We start from the raw sequence: 18,335 nt of genomic DNA, 5'->3' as shown, positions 1-18,335 counted from the left end.
GGAGAGGGGTGAGTGGGGAGGAGGAGGAGGAGAGGGGTGAGTGGGGAGGAGGAGGAGGAGAGGGGTGAGTGGGGAGGAGGAGGAGGAGAGGGGTGAGTGGGGAGGAGGAGGAGGAGGAGGGGTGAGTGGGGAGGAGGAGGAGGAGAGGGGTGAGTGGGGAGGAGGAGGAGGAGAGGGGTGAGTGGGGAGGAGGAGGAGGAGAGGGGTGAGTGGGGAGGAGGAGGAGGAGAGGGGTGAGTGGGGAGGAGGAGGAGAGGGGTGAGTGGGGAGGAGGAGGAGAGGGGTGAGTGGGGAGGAGGAGGAGAGGGGTGAGTGGGGAGGAGGTGGGTGAGTGGTGAGTGGGGAGGAGGTGGGTGAGTGGTGAGTGGGGAGGAGGTGGGTGAGTGGAGTGAGTGGGGAGGAGGTGGGTGAGTGGAGTGAGTGGGAGGAGGAGGGGGTGAGTGGAGTGAAGAGGAGGAGGGGGGTGAGTGGAGTGAAGAGGAGGAGGGGGGTGAGTGGAGTGAAGAGGAGGAGGGGGGTGAGTGGAGTGAAGAGGAGGGGGGTGAGTGGAGTGGAGAGGAGGAGGGGGGGGAGGGGCATGAGTGGAGAGGAGGAGGAGGAGGAGGAGGAGGAGGGGGGTGAGTGGCGAGGAAGAGGAGGAGGAGGGGGGTGAGTGGAGAGGAAGAGGAGGAGGAGGAGGGGGGTGAGTGGAGAGGAGGGGGGTGAGGGGAAGGAGGAGGAGGGGGGAGTGAGGAGGAGGAGGAGGAGGGAGGGTGTGAGAGGGGGAGTGAGGAGGAGGGAGGGTGTGACAGGGGGAGTGAGGAGGAGGAGGAAGAAGAGGTGGAGGGGTGCAGTGTGAGAGGAGGAGGAGGAGGAGGGCGGTGGGGACCGAGAGAGGGTGGGGGAACTGTGTGAGAGGGAGAGGACGGGGTGGGGAGGTGAGAACATCCCCTTTGTGTGGTTACGTCTCCACCGGCCAACTCTTCCCTTCCCTTCCCCGCCCCAATCGCTGACATTTTCTCTCCCCTCATCTAATTTAAATCTGGCCTTGTTGTTCAACTTAGAATTGTGACCGCATGTCCTCTCTCACCTATTAAATTTGAACAAACGATCAACTGAAATAATCTCTTCCGTTCATTAACTTATAAACCTCAATCAGATCACCCCTAACTCTTCAGCTTCTCTCAACATCTAGACTCCCAGCTATTTTAGCCTAGCTTGATAACTAAGATGATTTAAACTGGGAATTAGTCTAGTGGTGCTCCTCTGCACCCTTTCCAAAGGCTCAATATCACCCACCATGTGGGGTGACCAGAACTGGATACAGTATTCCTCGTGAGCAAGGCCTGACCATATATAACGACAAAAGAGTACACATCGTTTTATACTCAATTGTCCAATGAATGCACCCGACATCCTATTTGCTCCAGCTATCACTTTAAGGCATTGCTCATGGACTTTTAGAGATCCTCTGCACTAAAACACTTGGATCTCTTTCTTTCTCCACCTTCTTTAATGTCTTTCCCTGAAGGAGGATGTTGTGCATTCGTCTTGCCCACAAGCATAACATTGCACTTTTCCAACTTAAACATCATTTGTCAGTCATAAGCCCAATTTCCCAACACAGCAAGATCTGCCTAAAACAGTCGAGCATTGTCTACAGTTTTAACACTTGCACAGATCTTGGTATCATTAAGTGCAAACTTGCTGATCATGCTCCCAACTATATATCATTAATAAAAATAGTAAAGAACAATGGTCCAAACACTAATCCTTGCGAGACGGTGACAGATGACCAAACCAAACACATCCATTTCTGTGACTATTTTCTGCCTATGGTCTTCCAGCTAATTCTCAATCCAGCTTAATATATTATTGCCAATCATACTTTTGTCTTGTCGGGGAACCTTTTGTTCAGTAAATTATCAAAAGCTTTTTGGAAGTCTTAAGTAGCCAATGTTTCCTGGGCATCCATCTTCAACTGTCTTTGTGACTTCTTCACAAATGCAATCCAATTTGTAAGACTTGTCACTATTTTTTTGAAGTGATAGTGGGTATTTGTAATATGTCCCTCTCTATCTAAGCAATCGTACATTGTCTTCCTCATGATCCCCTCCAGCATCTTTCCTATTACTGATAAATTAATGGGCCTCTAGTTACCTGGGTTCATCTCCCCATCATTTTAAAAGATGGGGACTACATTAGCGTCCTTCTAGTCTAGTCTAGTCTCAGAGTGAGGTGAGTTATTACAAATATGGGCGAGAGGCTCTGGCAGCACGTATCCCATCTCCCCGAGGACCCTCGGGTGGATATCATCCAGCACGGCTGCTATATCTAATTTTAGCTGCTTAATTCTATATAAAACAATATGTTTATCTATGTTGTTAATAAAGTTTTATTATTAACATCATTAAATTCTACAGCCGAGCATCGTCTTCAAGGGTGACAAGCAATGCAAAGTACTCATTTAATATTTCTACCATATCCCGTGAGTCCTTGGTAACCTGTCCTTAAACACCCTTCAAAGGCCCGATACAGTCTTTGAAAGTTCTTTAACTCTTCACATGACAAAGAGATTTTCCCATTACTTCCACAATTGTCTACAATTCTCTTTTCCATTATCCTTTGATCTAATAGCAGCCTTTGTTTTCTGTAGCTGGTCTTTGGACTTAACTCTATTCAGTTGAGTATTAGATGCCTTTAGTTTGTAGAAACATTTTTGTTTATGTCTTTGTTTTTGTACATGACCGGTCAGACACCGTGGCTTTTTCTTGCCACCCTCCCTTCTTTTGACTTTGGAATTTGTCTTCCACGTTTTTTATCTTTTTAAAAACTTTCCATTTGTATTCTACATTGCTCTCATTCCCACCTCATGGAGTTAGCCAATAAACCTGTTCTAAATCTTCTGCTATTTTAGTGACATTTGCTTTCTGAAATCTGTTATGAGGGATAGATTTTTAGTACCAATGCTTCTACCAGTCAGTTGAAGCTATATAATGTGATCGCTGTTGTCTAGATGCTCCCTCACACAGAGGCCCGATAAGAGGTCAGGCTCACTACTAAACACTAGTTCTAATATATGATTATCCCTGGTTACTTCATTAATGTGTTGAGTCGGGAGGCAGTCTTGTATATTTGCAACAAATTTCAATTGCACTTTTCACCACAACAGAGGTTAAACCATTGTGGCACTGAATTCCAGGAAAAATAAAGTCCCCCATCAAACAAAGATGGCATGCTTTGAGACTTTTGGAAATTGTCTGAAACAGAAATACTTTACAGAAAGTGGAATATGCTTGTGTAACATTTGTAATCCTCCTGCTGTGCAAAATGCATTCTTGTAAATTCCATTTTGGCCTATTTCAGGTTAAGGAGAATAACTATCGTGGTCATGGTGACAGTGTGGACCAACTCTGTTGGCACCCTACCAATGCAGATCTCTTTGTGACTGCTTCTGGCGATAAAACTGTTCGAATCTGGGATGTACGAACTACAAAATGTGTTGCTACTGTGAACACTAAAGGTAAATTATTTATAAAATGTTTTCTGGATATTGTACACTAAATTAATATCTAGAAGTATTGAAATGTAGTTATTGTAATGAATTAGGAATGATTGTTTGGATTGACTATACTGTGCAAGTGATATCCCTTATCACCTGTATAAATAGTTGAAATGTTCTATATGTTGAGTTGCTCTCACTGGAGTTTGGACAGCTTGATGGTTCACCAGAAGTATACAGCCATTTCTTGTTCCATCTCTTGCTGTCAAGCCAGTTCCTTTATTCCTTGTGACTGCACATCACTATCATAGTGGAGATACTTGGGCAATTGTTGCTAAGGTCAACAACACAAGAATAGGCTCGAATCGAGAGGATGGATAAGAGGATATGTAAATCAGGTGTCAGATGGGATCAGCAGCATGGATAAAAAGTATTAGATGAGAGTGTTAGCAAAATATGGTACACTGTATTCTGTTTTTAAAAACAAAAAGATCTCTCGATTGTGCGATATGATACGATAATGCGTGACTTAGTTGTACTGCTGTTGAATAAAAATGATTGGGTTCTTAATATCCACTGTCGCCACCACTTCTGCACTGTGGCTGCAGTGTGTACAATCAACACGATGCACTGCAAAAATTGGTTTAGCCATTCATCGCCAGATCTGGATAAATCACATAAAGCATTATCGGGTCCTGCTCTCCTCTGCCAAAACTGCTCGCGATTCCAGGCTCATCTTGGAATGCAAAGATAACATTAGGCTTCTTTTCTCTACTATAAATCGTCATCTTAAACCCCTCTCCACTGCCTCCTCCAACAAGTGCAAGGATCTCATAGACTTCTTTGTCACGAAGATTGAGACCATCTGTTCAGCTGCTTCTGATGTTTCCCTCCATTCCCCTAGCCCACCAAGCCACACTTCCCCCAAGGTACCCACCTGCACGAACCCTCTCTGGGCTGATCTTGCCCATGAGACCAATCCCCTGCTCCCTCAACCCTATTCCCACCAAACTGCTGACTTCCCTTCCTGGCTTCCATTTTAACTGATAATGCTAACGGTTCTCTCTCCTATGGTACTGTCACCCTCCTCTTCAAATCTGCTGTCAACACCACCACCTCAGAAAAATCCACACTTGACCCCTCTGTCCTTGCAAATTACCACCCCTTCTCCAACCACCCCCCCCCCCCCCCCTTTTCCCCTCCAGTCCTTGAACGTGTTGTCGCCTCCCAAATCCATGCCTATCTTTCCCACAACTCCATGTTTGACACCCTTCAATCTGGTTTTCACCCCTGGCACAGCACTGAAACGGCCCTTATCAAAGTCACAAATGCCATCCTATGTAACTGTGAGCATGGTAAACTATCCTTCCTTGTCTGTCTTGATTTGTCTACAACCTTTGACACAGTTGACCATACCAGCCTCCACCAATGCCTCTGCTCTGTCGCCCAGCTGGGTGGGACTGTCTTCGTCTGGTTGTACTCTTATCTATCCAGTCGTAGCTAGAGAATTACCTCCCGGAGTCCCTCAAGGATCTATCCTTGGCCCCTCCTATTTCTCAACTAGATCCTGCCCCTTGGCGATATTATCCAAAAGCACATCAGGTTCCACATATATGCTGATGACACCCAGCTCTACTTAACCACCACCTTTTATGACCCTTCCACTGTCCGATTTGTCCTGCTGCTTATCCAACAGCAGAAATTTCCTTCAATTAAATATTGGGAAGATCGAAGCCATTGTCTTCAGTCCCTGCCACAAACTATGATTCCTAGCCTCCGATTACATCCCTCTCCCTGGTTACTGTCTGAGGCTGAAATAACCTGTTCATAACCTTGGCGTCCTGTTTGACCCTGAGATGAGCTGATCATTATATCCAGTCCATCACCGACTGCCTACTTCCACCTCACTAACTGCCCATTTCTGCCCTGCTCAGCTGATCTGTTGAAACCCTCATTCACGCCTTTGTTACCTTTAGACTTGACTGTTCCAATGTACCTACCACAAGGTGATAGGAAGGAACACTATGTATGAATATAAAGGGGCTGCAGGAGGGGTCAAAACTAAAAATCATGGTTTAAAAACTAGTATTAAAACACTCTACCTAAACGCACGCAGCATTCGAAATAAAGTAAATGAGTTGACGGCATAAATCATTACAAATGGGTATGATTTGGTGGCCATTACAGAAACGTGGTTGCAGGGTGGCCAAGACTGGGAATTAAACATACAGGGGTATCTGACGATTCGGAAGGATAGACAAGAAGGGAAAGGAGGTGGGGTAGCTCTGTTAATAAAGGATGATATCAAGGCAGTTGTGAGAGATGATATTGGCTCTAATGAACAAAATGTTGAATTATTGTGGGTGGAGATTAGAGTTAGTAAGGGGAAAAAGTCACTGGTGGGCGTAGTTTATAGGCCCCCAAATAATAACTTCACGGTGGGGCGGATAATAATCAAGGGAATAATGGAGGCATGTGAAAAAGGAACTGCAGTAATCATGGGGGATTTTAACCTACATATCGATTAGTCAAATCAAATTGCACGGGGTAGCCTGGAGGAGGAATTCATAGAATGCATATGGGATTGTTTCTTAGAACAGTATGTTACAGAACCTACAAGGGAGCAAGCCATCTTAGATCTGGTCCTGTGTAATGAGACAGGAATAATAAACGATTTCCTAGTAAAAAATCCTCTCGGAATGAGTGATCACAGTATGATTGAATTTGTAATACAGATTGAGGGTGAGGAAGTAGTGTCTCAAGCGAGCGTACTGTGCTTAAACAAAGGGGACGACAGTGGGATGAGGGCAGAGTTGGCTAAAGTAGACTGGGAACACAGACTAAATGGTGGCACAATTGAGGAACAGTGGAGGACTTTTAAGGAGCTCTTTCATAGTGCTCAACAAAAATATATTCCAGTGAAAAAGAAGGGCGGTAAGAGAAGGGATAACCAGCCGTGGATAACCAAGGAAATAAAGGAGAGTATCAAATTAAAAACCAATGCATATAAGGTGGCCAACGTTAGTGGGAAAGTAGAAGATTGGGAAAATTTTAAACGACAGCAAAGAATGACCGACTAAGAAAGCAATAAAGAAAGGAAAGATAAATTACGAAAGTAAACTTGTGCAAAACATTAAAAACAGATAGTCAAAGCTTTTACAGATATATAAAATGGAAGAGAGTGACTAAAGTAAATGTTGGTCCCTTAGAAGATGAGAAGGGGGATTTAATAATGGGAAATGTGGAAATGGCTGAGACCTTAAGCAATTTTGCTTCGGTCTTCACAGTGGAAGACATAAAAACCATGCCAAAAATTGCTGATCACGGGAATGTGGGAAGGGAGGACCTTGAGACAATCACTATCACTAGGGAGGCTAATAGAACTCAAGGTAGACAAGTCCCCTGGTCTTGATGAAATGCATCCCAGGGTATTAAAAGAGATGGCGTTATAATCTACCAAAATTCTCGACTCTGGGGAGGTACCAGCGGATTGGAAAGCAGCTAATGTAACGCCCCTGTTTTTTAAAAAAAAAGGGGGCAGACAAAAGGCAGGTAATTATAGGCCGGTTAGTTTAATATCTGTAGTGGGGAAAATGCTTGAAGCTATCATTAAGGAAGAAATAGCGGGACATCTAGATAGGAATAGTGCAATCAAGCAGGCGCAACATGGATTCATGAAGGGGAAATCATGTTTAACTAATTTACTGGAATTCTTTGAGGATATAACGAGCATGGTGGATAAAGGTGTACTGATGGATGTGGTGTATTTAGATTTCCAAAAGGCATTCGATAAGGTGCCACACAAAAGGTTACTGCAGAAGATAAAGGTACGTGGAGTCAGAGGAAATGTATTAGCATGGATCTAGAATTGGCTGGCGAACAGAAAGCAGAGAGTAGGGATAAATGGGTCCTTTTTTGGGTTGGAAATCGGTGGTTAGTGGTGTGCCACAGGGATCGGTGCTGGGACCACAACTGTTTACAATATACATAGATAACCTGGAAGAGGGGACAGAGTGTAGTGTAACAAAATTAGCAGATGACACAAAGATTAGTGGGAAAGCGGGTTGTGTAGAGGACACAGAGAGGCTGCAAAGGGATTTAGATAGGTTAAGCGAATTAGCTAAGTTTTGGCAGATGGAATACAATGTCAGAAAATGTGAGGTCATCCACCTTGAGGGGAAAAAAAAACAGTAAAAGGGAATATTATTTGAATGGGGAGAAATTACAACATGTTGCGGTGCAGAGGGACCTGGGGGTCCTTGTGCATGAATCCCAAAAAGTTAGTTTGCAGGTGCAGCAGGTAATCAGGAAGGCAAATGGAATGTTGGCCTTCATTGCGAGAAGGATGGAGTATAAAAGCAGGGAGGTCCTGCTGCAACTGTACAGGGTATTGGTGAGGCCGCACCTGGAGTACTGCATGCAGTTTTGGTCACCTTACTATTGGAAGGATATACTAGCCTTGGAGGAGGTACAGAGACGATTCACTAGGCTGATTCCGGAGATGAGGGGGTTACCTTATGATGATAGATTGAGTAGACTGGGTCTTTACTCATTGGAGTTCAGAAGGATGAGGGGTGATCTTATAGAAACATTCAAAATAATGAAAGGGATAGACAAGATAGAGGCAGAGAGGTTGTTTCCACTGGTCGGGGAGACTAGAACTAGGGGGCACAGCCTCAAAATACGGGGGAGCCAATTTAAAACCGAGCTGAGAAGGAATTTCTTCTCCCAGAGGGTTGTGAATCTGTGGAATTCTCTGCCCAAGGAAGCAGTTGAGGCTAGCTCATTGAATGTATTCAAGTCACAGATAGATAGATTTTTAACCAATAAGGGAATTAAGGGTTATGGGGAGCGGGCGGGTAAATGGAGCTGAGTCCACGGCCAGATCAGCCATGATCTTGTTGAATGGCGGAGCAGGCTCGAGGAGCTAGATGGCCTACTCCTGTTCCTAATTCTTATGTTCTTATGTAATGCTTTCCTGGCTGCTCCCCCCAGCCCCCACCCCCCACCCCCATCTACCACCCTCCATAAACTTGGAACTCATCCAGAACTCTGCTGCCCATATCCTAACTCGCACCAAATTCCATTTACCCTTCACGTCTGTGCTCGCTGACCTACATTGGCTCCCAGTCCAGCAGCACCTCGATCAGTGTTCACCCTAAGGTGCGTATCGAGAGATCCTTCGTCATCTGTTCACTAGCTGCTGCTGGAAGAGATATTGTGTGTGCACGGCCGCACAGTAAATTTAAAGGGACCACTCAACAAGGGAACATTGGCTTCGATGTTAAAATTCTCATCCTTGTGTCTGTAGGATGATGGTTTCGTTCCAGATTAATTTGTAGCGGGCAAAAACAATTAGTTAACACTACTGGCCACTTCTCAAGAGTTCGACATTGGAAAATAATGACAAGACACCAATAAGTATAGTTCCCACTGTGCGTGGCAGTCTTTACTGAGTCTGATCAACCTGACATTACACCTACCAGTCTGTCCCTTGAGCTGCTAGGCTACATTCTAGTTATCAATTCCTCAGTTCCCTGCGTGCTCACAATTGTCCCAGTGGTCCGTGATGCGCGTCTTCTGATGACTGACGGGTCACCTTTTCCACTCGTCTTTACTGAGTCTCTGCTCAGTTTCCCTGCGCACTCACGCTCGACCCGGTGGTCCCATGGGTTCGTTGAGCACACCTCTGATGACCGACCGGGTCACCTTCCTCTCGCAACTGCAGCCTGCTGTCCCTCGTCGCCTGTGTGTTTTATCCCCGCCTTTTCTCAGGTGTTGTTTCCATGGCTACCTGTCACTTATCAAAATCCTTCCTTTGATCCGTCGATAATCTATCTATCTTTGTGAGCACGCATTTTGCACCTTAGAACTGGCCTGTTGTCTAGTCTAGCTACAAAGGTTTGGTCAGTATCAGTGTTTACATGTCCACAAAGGTTGAGTCATTATCATAGGCAATCCCTCGGAATTGAGGAAGACTTGCTTCCACTCTTGAAAAGAGTCCTTAGGTGGCTGAATAGTCCAATACAAAAACCACAGTCCCAGTCACAGGTGGGACAGATAGTCGTTGAGGGAAAGGGCGGGTGGGACAGTTTTGCCGCACACTCTTTCCGCTGCCTGCGCTTGATTTCTGCATGCTTTTGGCGATGAGACTCGAGGTGCTCAGCGCCCTCCCGGATGCACTTCCTCCACTTAGGACGGTCTTTGGCCAGGACTCCCAGGTGTCAGTGGGGATGTTGAACTTTATCAGGGAGGCTTTGAAGGTTGAGTATCGTTTCCATTGTGTTTGGGTTTCTCTACAGATTAACATTACGCATCTTAAATAGGAGTCTCCAAGGTTCTTGCATTTTACAGGAAGTCAGTATTTACAGCTTTTGTGTTTTAAGCATTTTATACAGAATGTTTAAAAAGGTTAATCACAGGCTTCCTGGGCCTTGCACTGGGTTTTCAAGCCCTTCATGATCTCACTCCTCCCTAGCTCTGTAACCTCCTCCAGCTCTACAACTCTACAAGATCTCTACTTTCAACAATAATTTGCATTTATATAGCCGCTTTAACATAGTAAAACATCACTAAGTGCTTCACAAGAGATCCTGCAATTCTGGCCTCTTCCACATCCCTGATTTTAATCACTCTACCGTTGACGGCGGTGCCTACAGCTGCCTGGGCCAGAGGCTCTGGAATTCCTTCCCTAAACCCCTCTGCCTCTCTCTTTTTAAGATGCTCCTTAAAACCTACATCATTGACCAAGCTTTTGGTCACCAGTCCTAATATCTCCTTATAGCTTGGTGTCAGATTTTGTTTGATACCACCCCTGTGAAGTGCCTTGGAACGTTTTACTATGTTAAAGGCGCTATATAAATACAAGTTGTTGTTTTCTTCCTACTTTATTTCTGGTGATGTTTCTTGAGGAATACCAATTTACTTCAGGTAGTATTATGAATATTTCAATAGTCTTGTTTTTCATTATTACAGTAAAGGCAGTGTGTGCATTGTTTTCTACCTGGAGACTGAGATGGTTATTGGTTTGCTTTTAGGTGAGAATATTAACATCTGTTGGAGTCCTGATGGCCAAACCATTGCTGTGGGAAACAAAGATGATGTGGTGACTTTCATTGATGCAAAATCTCACAGATCAAGGGCTGAAGAACAGTTTAAGTTTGAAGTGAATGAGATCTCTTGGAACAATGATAATGATATGTTTTTCCTAACCAATGGCAATGGCTGCATCAACTTGCTCAGGTAATATAAATTTTGAACTCCACTGAATGTTTTACAGATGGGTTGACAAAGATATATATATATAACTATTAATATTTATATTATAGTATTAATATATAATTATTAATATAGAGTTCGATGCCAGACACAAGACTCCCAAAGTAAGCGCTCTACTCGGAACTTGTCCACGGCAAACGAGCCAAAGGTGGGTAGAGGAAACGCTACAAGGACACCCTCAAAGCCTCCCTGATAAAGTGCGACATCCCCACTGACACCTGGGAGTCCCTGGCCAAAGACTGTGCTAAGTGGAGGAAGTGCATCCGGGAGGGCGCTGAGCTCCTCGAGTCTCATCGCCAAGAGCATGCAGAAACCAAGCGCAGAAAGCAGAAGGAGTGTGCAGCAAACCAGGCTCCCTGCCCACCCTTCCCCTCAACCAGTGTCTGTCCCACCTGTGGCAGAGACTGTGGTTCTCGTATTGGATTATACAGCCACCTAAAAACTCATGCTAAGAGTGGAAGTAAGTCTTCCTCGATTCCAAGGGACTGCCGATGATGATGAGTATTTTCATCATAGGTTACCTCTTGAGACATACAGCATTTTCTTTTTTAATGTACAGGTATTCTTTTTCAAACTTTAAAAGTGCAAGTTCAGAAACTGGAAGAATTCATTCTCAACCAAGTTTAAAAACTGAGTGCAATATTTATTAGTTTGAGAGGCTTCATTTCAACATTGTCTGCTAGCGCAAATATTTGAATTGGTTAACATCCATTCATGCTGTATCTCTAGCCTTGGGTTGGATTTTTGACTAGTATTTATTAAAAAAAATAGTGTAAATTTCTGCCTTGCTGGCTAAAGTGCTGCTCTCTGGCTGAGAAGATAGGCAGGTTACTACTTCCAAATTTGTTCCACTGCTGCTACTGACCTGGTATTGGACCAGAAAACAGAAAGTCGGGATAAATGGGTCATTTTCAGGTTGGCAAACTAACTAGTGGGGTGCCACAGGGATCAGTGCTGGGGCCTCAACTATTTACAATCTATATTAATGACTTGGATGAAGGGATTGAGTGTAATGTAGCCAACTTTGCTGATGATACAAAGATAGCTGGGAAAGCAAGTTGTGGGGAGGATGCAAATAATCTGCAAAGGGATTTAGATAGGCTAAGTGAGTGGGCAAAAATTTGGCAGATGGAGTATAATGTGGGAAAAGGTTATCCTCTTTGGTAGGAAAAATAAAAAAGCAAACTATTATTTAAATGGGGAGAGATTACAAAATGCTGAGGTACAGAGGGATCTGGGGGTCCTTGTACATGAAACACAAAAAGTTAGTATGCAGGCACACCAAGTAATTAGGAAGGCAAATGTAATGTTGGCCTGTATTGCAAGGGAGATGGAGTCTAAAAGTAGGGAAGTCCTACAACTGTACAGGGTGTTGGTGAGACCACACCTGGAGTGCTGCATACAGTTTTGGTCTCCTTATTTAAGGAAGGATATACTTGCATTCGAGGCAGTTCAGAGAAGGTTCATGAGGTTGGTTCGTGAGATGAAGGGGTTGTCTTATGAAGAAAGTTTGAGCAGGTTGGGCCTATACTTATTCGAGTTCAGAAGAATGAGAGGTGATCTTATTGAAACGTATAAGATTCTGAGGAGGCTTGACCAGGTAAATGCAGAGAGGATGTTTCCCCTCATGAGGGAATCTAGAACTAGGGGGCATAGTTTCAGAATAAGGGGTCGCCCATTTAAAACCAAAATGAGGAGGAATTTCTTCTCAGAGGGTAGTGAATCTTTGGAATTCTCTACCCCAGAGAGTGGTGGAGGCTGGGTCATTAAATATATTTAAGGTGTAGATAGACACATTTTTTAATGATAAGGGAGTCGAGGGTTATGGGGAGTGGGCAGGGAAGTGGAGTTGAGGCCAACATCAGATCAGCCATGATCTTTTTGAATGGTGGAGCAGGCTCGAGGGGCCAAATGGCCCACTCCTGCTCCTGTTTCTTAAAAAAAAGTATGAGACACAGATGGGGTAACTTGTTTTACCTCTCCTAAATAGAGACCAAAAATTCTAATCTGATCTGGCAGCATGGTTGATACTGGGAGCTCTCTACGTGGAAAATTGCGTGTGTAAATGCATATTCCTCTACTTTGTGGTGTTGCTTCAAACATCAAATAGTTTTAACTTCACAAACCATGACAATGAGATAAACCACCAAAGTTTGAGGATGTGTCCAGGATAAGGGTTGGGAATAGGCAAGGAGTGTGGAAACAGCTTCTGTCAGTAGTTACTTGATAAATTCCACAGATTTGGGGTGAAGGAAAGAGATGCAGACTATGTAGTATTATAAACTTGTAGAATGGCTATGTGCAATCTCAAATATTTGTCTATTTTGCATACAAAAATGCTATTAACTATTGTTTATTGCTACTAGTGGCTGATCTCATTGAACTTTACTGCGATACAGTGAGCTTTACACAATATCTGTCAATTATATAATCTGACATTATTTTGTTGTAATTGGTGAGCATTTCTTTCACTTTGTTTTTTATACTCCAGTTATCCAGAGTTAAAACCTATTCAGTCAATCAATGCACATCCTTCGAACTGCATCTGCATTAAGTTTGATCCAACAGGCAAATACTTTGCTACAGGGAGTGCTGATGCACTGGTCAGTCTTTGGAGTGTGGATGAACTCGTCTGTGTAAGGTGCTTCTCCAGGTGGGTCCCCAGTAAATGTATATATTAGGCTTCGGAATGTGTTTAGAATGTTGACTGCTGACTAGATAATGGGAATGGAAAATGGACGTAGTGCTGCTTCTGTCCTCGTGTTATGTTGACTACATTTTGAATCAATACATCTGTGGCGAGAAGTCTTTGTTACTGATGTTCATTATTGACTTTGCATATACTTGAGTCCATGATGCATTTGTACTTGTACTTTTACAAGGATAATTGTGAATGCAGACTACAATAATGCAGGTTATTTTATTATTTTATAAGTTGCCGTTCTGCATGCAAATAGTCTGGATCTTACCATTTAAAAAGCGGCTAGTTATAAAGTCTAATGAGTCCAGATTTCATTCCAGCTTCCGCTTAATTTCCCCCCCAGCAGATTTGACCCAGTTACATTGTATTGAGAGCAAATCATTTATTCGGTACAACTTCCTCCTCCCAATGCATGAGATAGTTTAAGCACTTTTGCTGCAATTTGATGCATACAATTTTTGTTTCAAAAATTCAAAATCCTATATGAAATGTGGGCTTCACAGTTGTTAAAAATGCTTTTCTACACATTATAAGAAATGACTTTGTATCCTTACATATGACATGTAACACAGTGAAACCAGCAGCGTTGCATTACTTGGTGGGAAAAGTTCCTGCTTACATTTTTGGGGGAAAGAAAATCCAGGACCTCTGCAACGCAGATAATTAGGACACTGAAGCTGCTGTGAACTACTTCATTCCTTCTCCCCATATGTCCTTTATTTTGCTGCTGAAGTCAGTTATCATGAAGTGGCCAAGAAAATGAGCTGGCATTTGTGATGTCTGAGGCAGAGACATCAAAAGAGATGGTCGAAGCTGGGCAGTGGAGAGTGCCATTTATAGTGGCTTTAAAACACATGCAAATGTTTTTTATTGATTTTAGACCTAGCTTTTTTTTTTGCATCAGTTAATTTATGATGCTTTCAAAAGATATTCAAATTCAGATCACGAAAGGTGGATTCATGAAACTGAAAGCAGGACTACTCAAACACTCTGTTGCATGAATGAGAATTGGATATACAGGTGCAACGTCCCGAATCTGGAGCTCCGATAACTGGAATTGTCCAAAAACTGGACATTTTGCGCATAGCTGATGGAGTCGTCCGGAATCCGAAATTATTGTCCGAAAACCGGACATCTTTGAGGCAAAACCCAAAATCTGGCATGGATTTTTTTGAGGATTTCAGATTTCAGACAAGAAAATAAAGTCTGAAATCCAGAACCCTCGACCGAGTCCATGCCGGATTTCGGGTTTTGCTGGATTTCGGACCTTGCCGCTTAAAACTTGGCACGGATTCGATCGAGGATTCCAGATTTCAGACTATTGATTTTCTTGTCAGAAATCCAGAAAAAAACAAAACCGGAACGGATTCTGTCCTGAGGACTCTGTATTTCAGACGGTGAACCTGTATAGGATAATTTCAGTGGTGCTTATTCTGAATTTTATAATATCATAAAAGCATAGTGGGAGAATTGTACAAAAAAATGAAAACCCAATCTTCTGCAAAGAAAGTGAAAATGGGGAAAAAGTGGACATTGTCTCAAATATTTTGTATTCTACTCAATTTAAATGTTTCAATCATTAACTGGTCGACGAGGCTTTAGAATCGGGGATCTGTTGAGAACATTTGCTGTTACTGGGTATTGAAATTTTGTACACTTTTTTTTCCACTCCTTCCTTCAGACTTGACTGGCCTGTAAGAACGTTGAGCTTTAGCCATGATGGGAAGATGCTAGCATCAGCTTCAGAGGATCACTTCATAGACATTGCAGAAGTGGAAACTGGTATGAAAATGCAGACCAATGCCGTATGAACTAGTGACCACATTGCTTCTGAAGTCATTTACCTTTTACTAAACTTCAGTATTTTTGCTTAAATGTTACACTGGCATTTTGGAAACCTGCTTTGATGTATGCTTGTGGTGTATATTGTTTAAATGTAAAGCTCCCTCTACTGCCTTAACAATGCCACCGCAGCCTCAAACACTGAAGTATCCAATACTGCATTTCTGAGATGTTTTTCCATTTTTGACAATCCTTTGGCTTCTGTGAATAAGATTACTAAATTAAGGGCAGTTTTATGCCCTAGGCCCATCTCACTAGGAACTTGATTGAGGCTGCCCACAAATGTTTCATTTTGGATCCACTGCTAACAAGAGGTTTCATGCTGTTAGTTTATGGTGAATTTGAACCCTGATCTTGGAGGTGAATGGTGGTCATCTAACTGACTGGAGTCCTAACCCCATGGGAAAACATTCTAATGCTACAGGCACAGTGAATGCAGTATATCTATGGACTGGGAGATCTATTTTTGTCAGATGACACAGGAACCTGAATCTTGGCTTTGAGGATTGTATGTGTGTGTGTTTTGTGCTCAAGTTGATGCACATTGTTGCTTAGAAATTAAATTTACCACTTTGGATGCTCAATATGAAGTAGATTTGGGCCAGGTATAACACAGCAGATGCAGAGCAAAGTTTGCTGTACCTCAAGAGTAGCCCTAGGTGCATTCATGTATTTTGCCTTTTCTCCTATTCATCATTCTGTGGCCTTTGGGTGAAATTGCTCATTCAGTGCCACATTCAGTTTTATGTTATGGGCCATTGTCTGCTATCAACTAGGTGGAGATGGCGAACTCATCTCCTATAGAATCCTTACTGCCAGCACAAGGAAAATACTTTATTATCTCCATCTGGGCTAAAATAAAACCCAGCTACTGTATGTGAAAGGATGGTGTGGTAATGCACAGCCTAGTCTGAAACAGGACATTTTTAAGTAAGTTATAGAAGACTTTATGCTATCAGCTCGAGGTGTTGATATAGTAATGTTGATTACAGTGTAGCCAAATTATGCTCCAAGTCTGACTTAGCAAGGTTAGATTTAAAGTTTGTATTCAAATTAATCTTGTAAGTACGAGTTACTCTGTACCACTATACGACACACAATCTCAGTGTGCTCTAAGTCATGGGTGATTAACAACCATGGCGATACACGTCAAAAGTTTACTTCTGTTAATTAAACTTACAATTTATACTCTTGAGCTTCTCCTTCTGCAGAACTCTATTTGGGGAGAGGGGGGAGGTGCAAGTATGCAAGATTTGATTTAACCTCATTTCTGAAGTTGTTTAACTCTCATGAATCTTTCTTCAGCTCTTTTTCTTCTAACTGCTCTCCTATTCCTATCCATTTTGTTTTAATTTCTGGTCAAGGTGGAAAGACATGGATTTTTATGTCAAACTATTTCTGAAGCAACCTCCTTTTTGATAGGCATGTGGCTGAAATTATGATGGTGATGCTTTGATGAGAGCCAGAGCTTCCTAGTTAGCTTGCACCTCTGAGCCTTTATTTTAACTCGGCTCAAACTCGAGGGCTGTAACCTCTAGCTTTCACACTTCTTTAAAGAGCTTTTTCTCTCTCTCAGCTAAAATCTCAAATATGTCTTATTTATGTTTCCTTCCTGGCTGATCATAGGACAAGGGTGAACGAGGGGGTGGTCACATTAAATTGGATGGTACAGGTACTGAGCTAGGGGATTTCGGGGCTGGCTGACTTGGGACTGGGAGTGCGGCAGACAAATCATGGTGGGGGGTGGATCGCAGGGTCAGGTCAGTGATTGGGGGAGTTGGCAATGAGGAAGGACTTCAATTTGTTCATGTCGGAGCACTGTGCATGCCGTGGCCGGGAATGGTGTTGGATGAAGGGTGGTGCCGGATAAGGGAGTTTCAATCTGTATTAAGAATTTTAGTGTTTTCACTTTCAGCCAATCATTTACCCTTTTCTTTTTATGAAGGTGGATTTAGCAATGGGGATGCAATCCATCTGGAATTGAGAAACTCTCATCTATACAAGTTAGTTGAGTTTGAATGCCATTGAGGATATGGATTCCAATTTGTGTCATTCGTGCAAATCCAGTGCTTTACTTTGTGATTACTTGGCTGTCTCAGCTGTAGTGGATTGGCTGACCATTTTTCTATGGATTGTCTAACCTGGCTGGCACCATCAGTAATGCAGTATTATGAAAAGTAGAACAGTGATTATTTTAGTGAGGGCCTTTTATTGCATTGCCTATTTTAAGTTATTTTTCTTCCCATAGGTGAGAAGCTATGGGAGGTGCAGTGCGACTCACCTACTTTTACTGTAGCATGGCATCCGAAGCGACCACTCTTAGCGTTTGCTTGTGATGACAAAGATGGCAAGTATGATAGCAGTCGGGAAGCTGGAACAGTTAAACTCTTTGGACTCCCTAATGACTCCTAACATCAGACTAAGGAACTTGTGTGCACCTGCAATGTACACATTAACAGTGTACAGAATAGAGCGTACAAAAACTGCATTCACTGTGGACCCAAATGTATGGATTTTATTTTTTAAGACTTTGTAGAAATAGAATGTTAATTTGTTTTTAAACAATTGTACTTGAATGTATTTTGAACTTCTGATATGCTGGTATTGTAAATTTCCAATTAATGTGCAGATGTATTGTTAAAAATATACTTGGACAAATTTGGGATGAATATAGCCTCTGCAGATTTTGCATATTATCAGTAAAAATTGTACAGTTGTTTAAATTTAGGATTAGCTCTTTAATGTTTACTCTACTTTGAATGGCGGTCACAAAATGTCTAGTACATGTTTTTTAATACACAATTGATTCATTAGTTGCGTATTTCATTTTCAATTTTTTTCGATCTAAGAAATAGAAAAAGGTAGTTTCACAAAAATGGAAGTGCAGACGATGGAGGCCATTTGGCCCATCAAACTTATCATTGTGTTAAAAACCAATTATTTCCCATCACAGCATTGAACTGTTTCTTGAATTACTTTAAAGTTTTTACCTTCATTATTCTACACTGAAGCCCATTCTAGGTATTAATCACT

General features: G+C 42.7%; 1 protein-coding gene across 1 annotated transcript in view; it reads left to right on the top strand.

The window, feature by feature from the left end:
- Positions 1-18,115, top strand: part of thoc3 (THO complex 3) — a 21,031-nt gene extending 2,916 nt beyond the window's left edge. Inside the window, exons 2-6 of the mRNA XM_070877280.1 lie at positions 3,346-3,502; positions 10,519-10,723; positions 13,251-13,412; positions 15,142-15,242; positions 17,551-18,115. Coding sequence (XP_070733381.1) covers positions 3,346-3,502; positions 10,519-10,723; positions 13,251-13,412; positions 15,142-15,242; positions 17,551-17,714 — 789 coding nt within the window. The 3' untranslated portion in view covers positions 17,715-18,115. The remainder of the gene's footprint in view (positions 1-3,345; positions 3,503-10,518; positions 10,724-13,250; positions 13,413-15,141; positions 15,243-17,550) is intronic.
- Positions 18,116-18,335: the final 220 nt, after the last annotated feature.

This window comes from Pristiophorus japonicus, chromosome 4 (genome assembly GCF_044704955.1).
Source record: "Pristiophorus japonicus isolate sPriJap1 chromosome 4, sPriJap1.hap1, whole genome shotgun sequence".
NCBI lineage: Eukaryota > Metazoa > Chordata > Chondrichthyes > Pristiophoridae > Pristiophorus > Pristiophorus japonicus.
The sequence above is the reverse complement of the archived record's forward strand: the minus strand, read 5'-3'. Positions and strand labels throughout refer to the sequence as shown.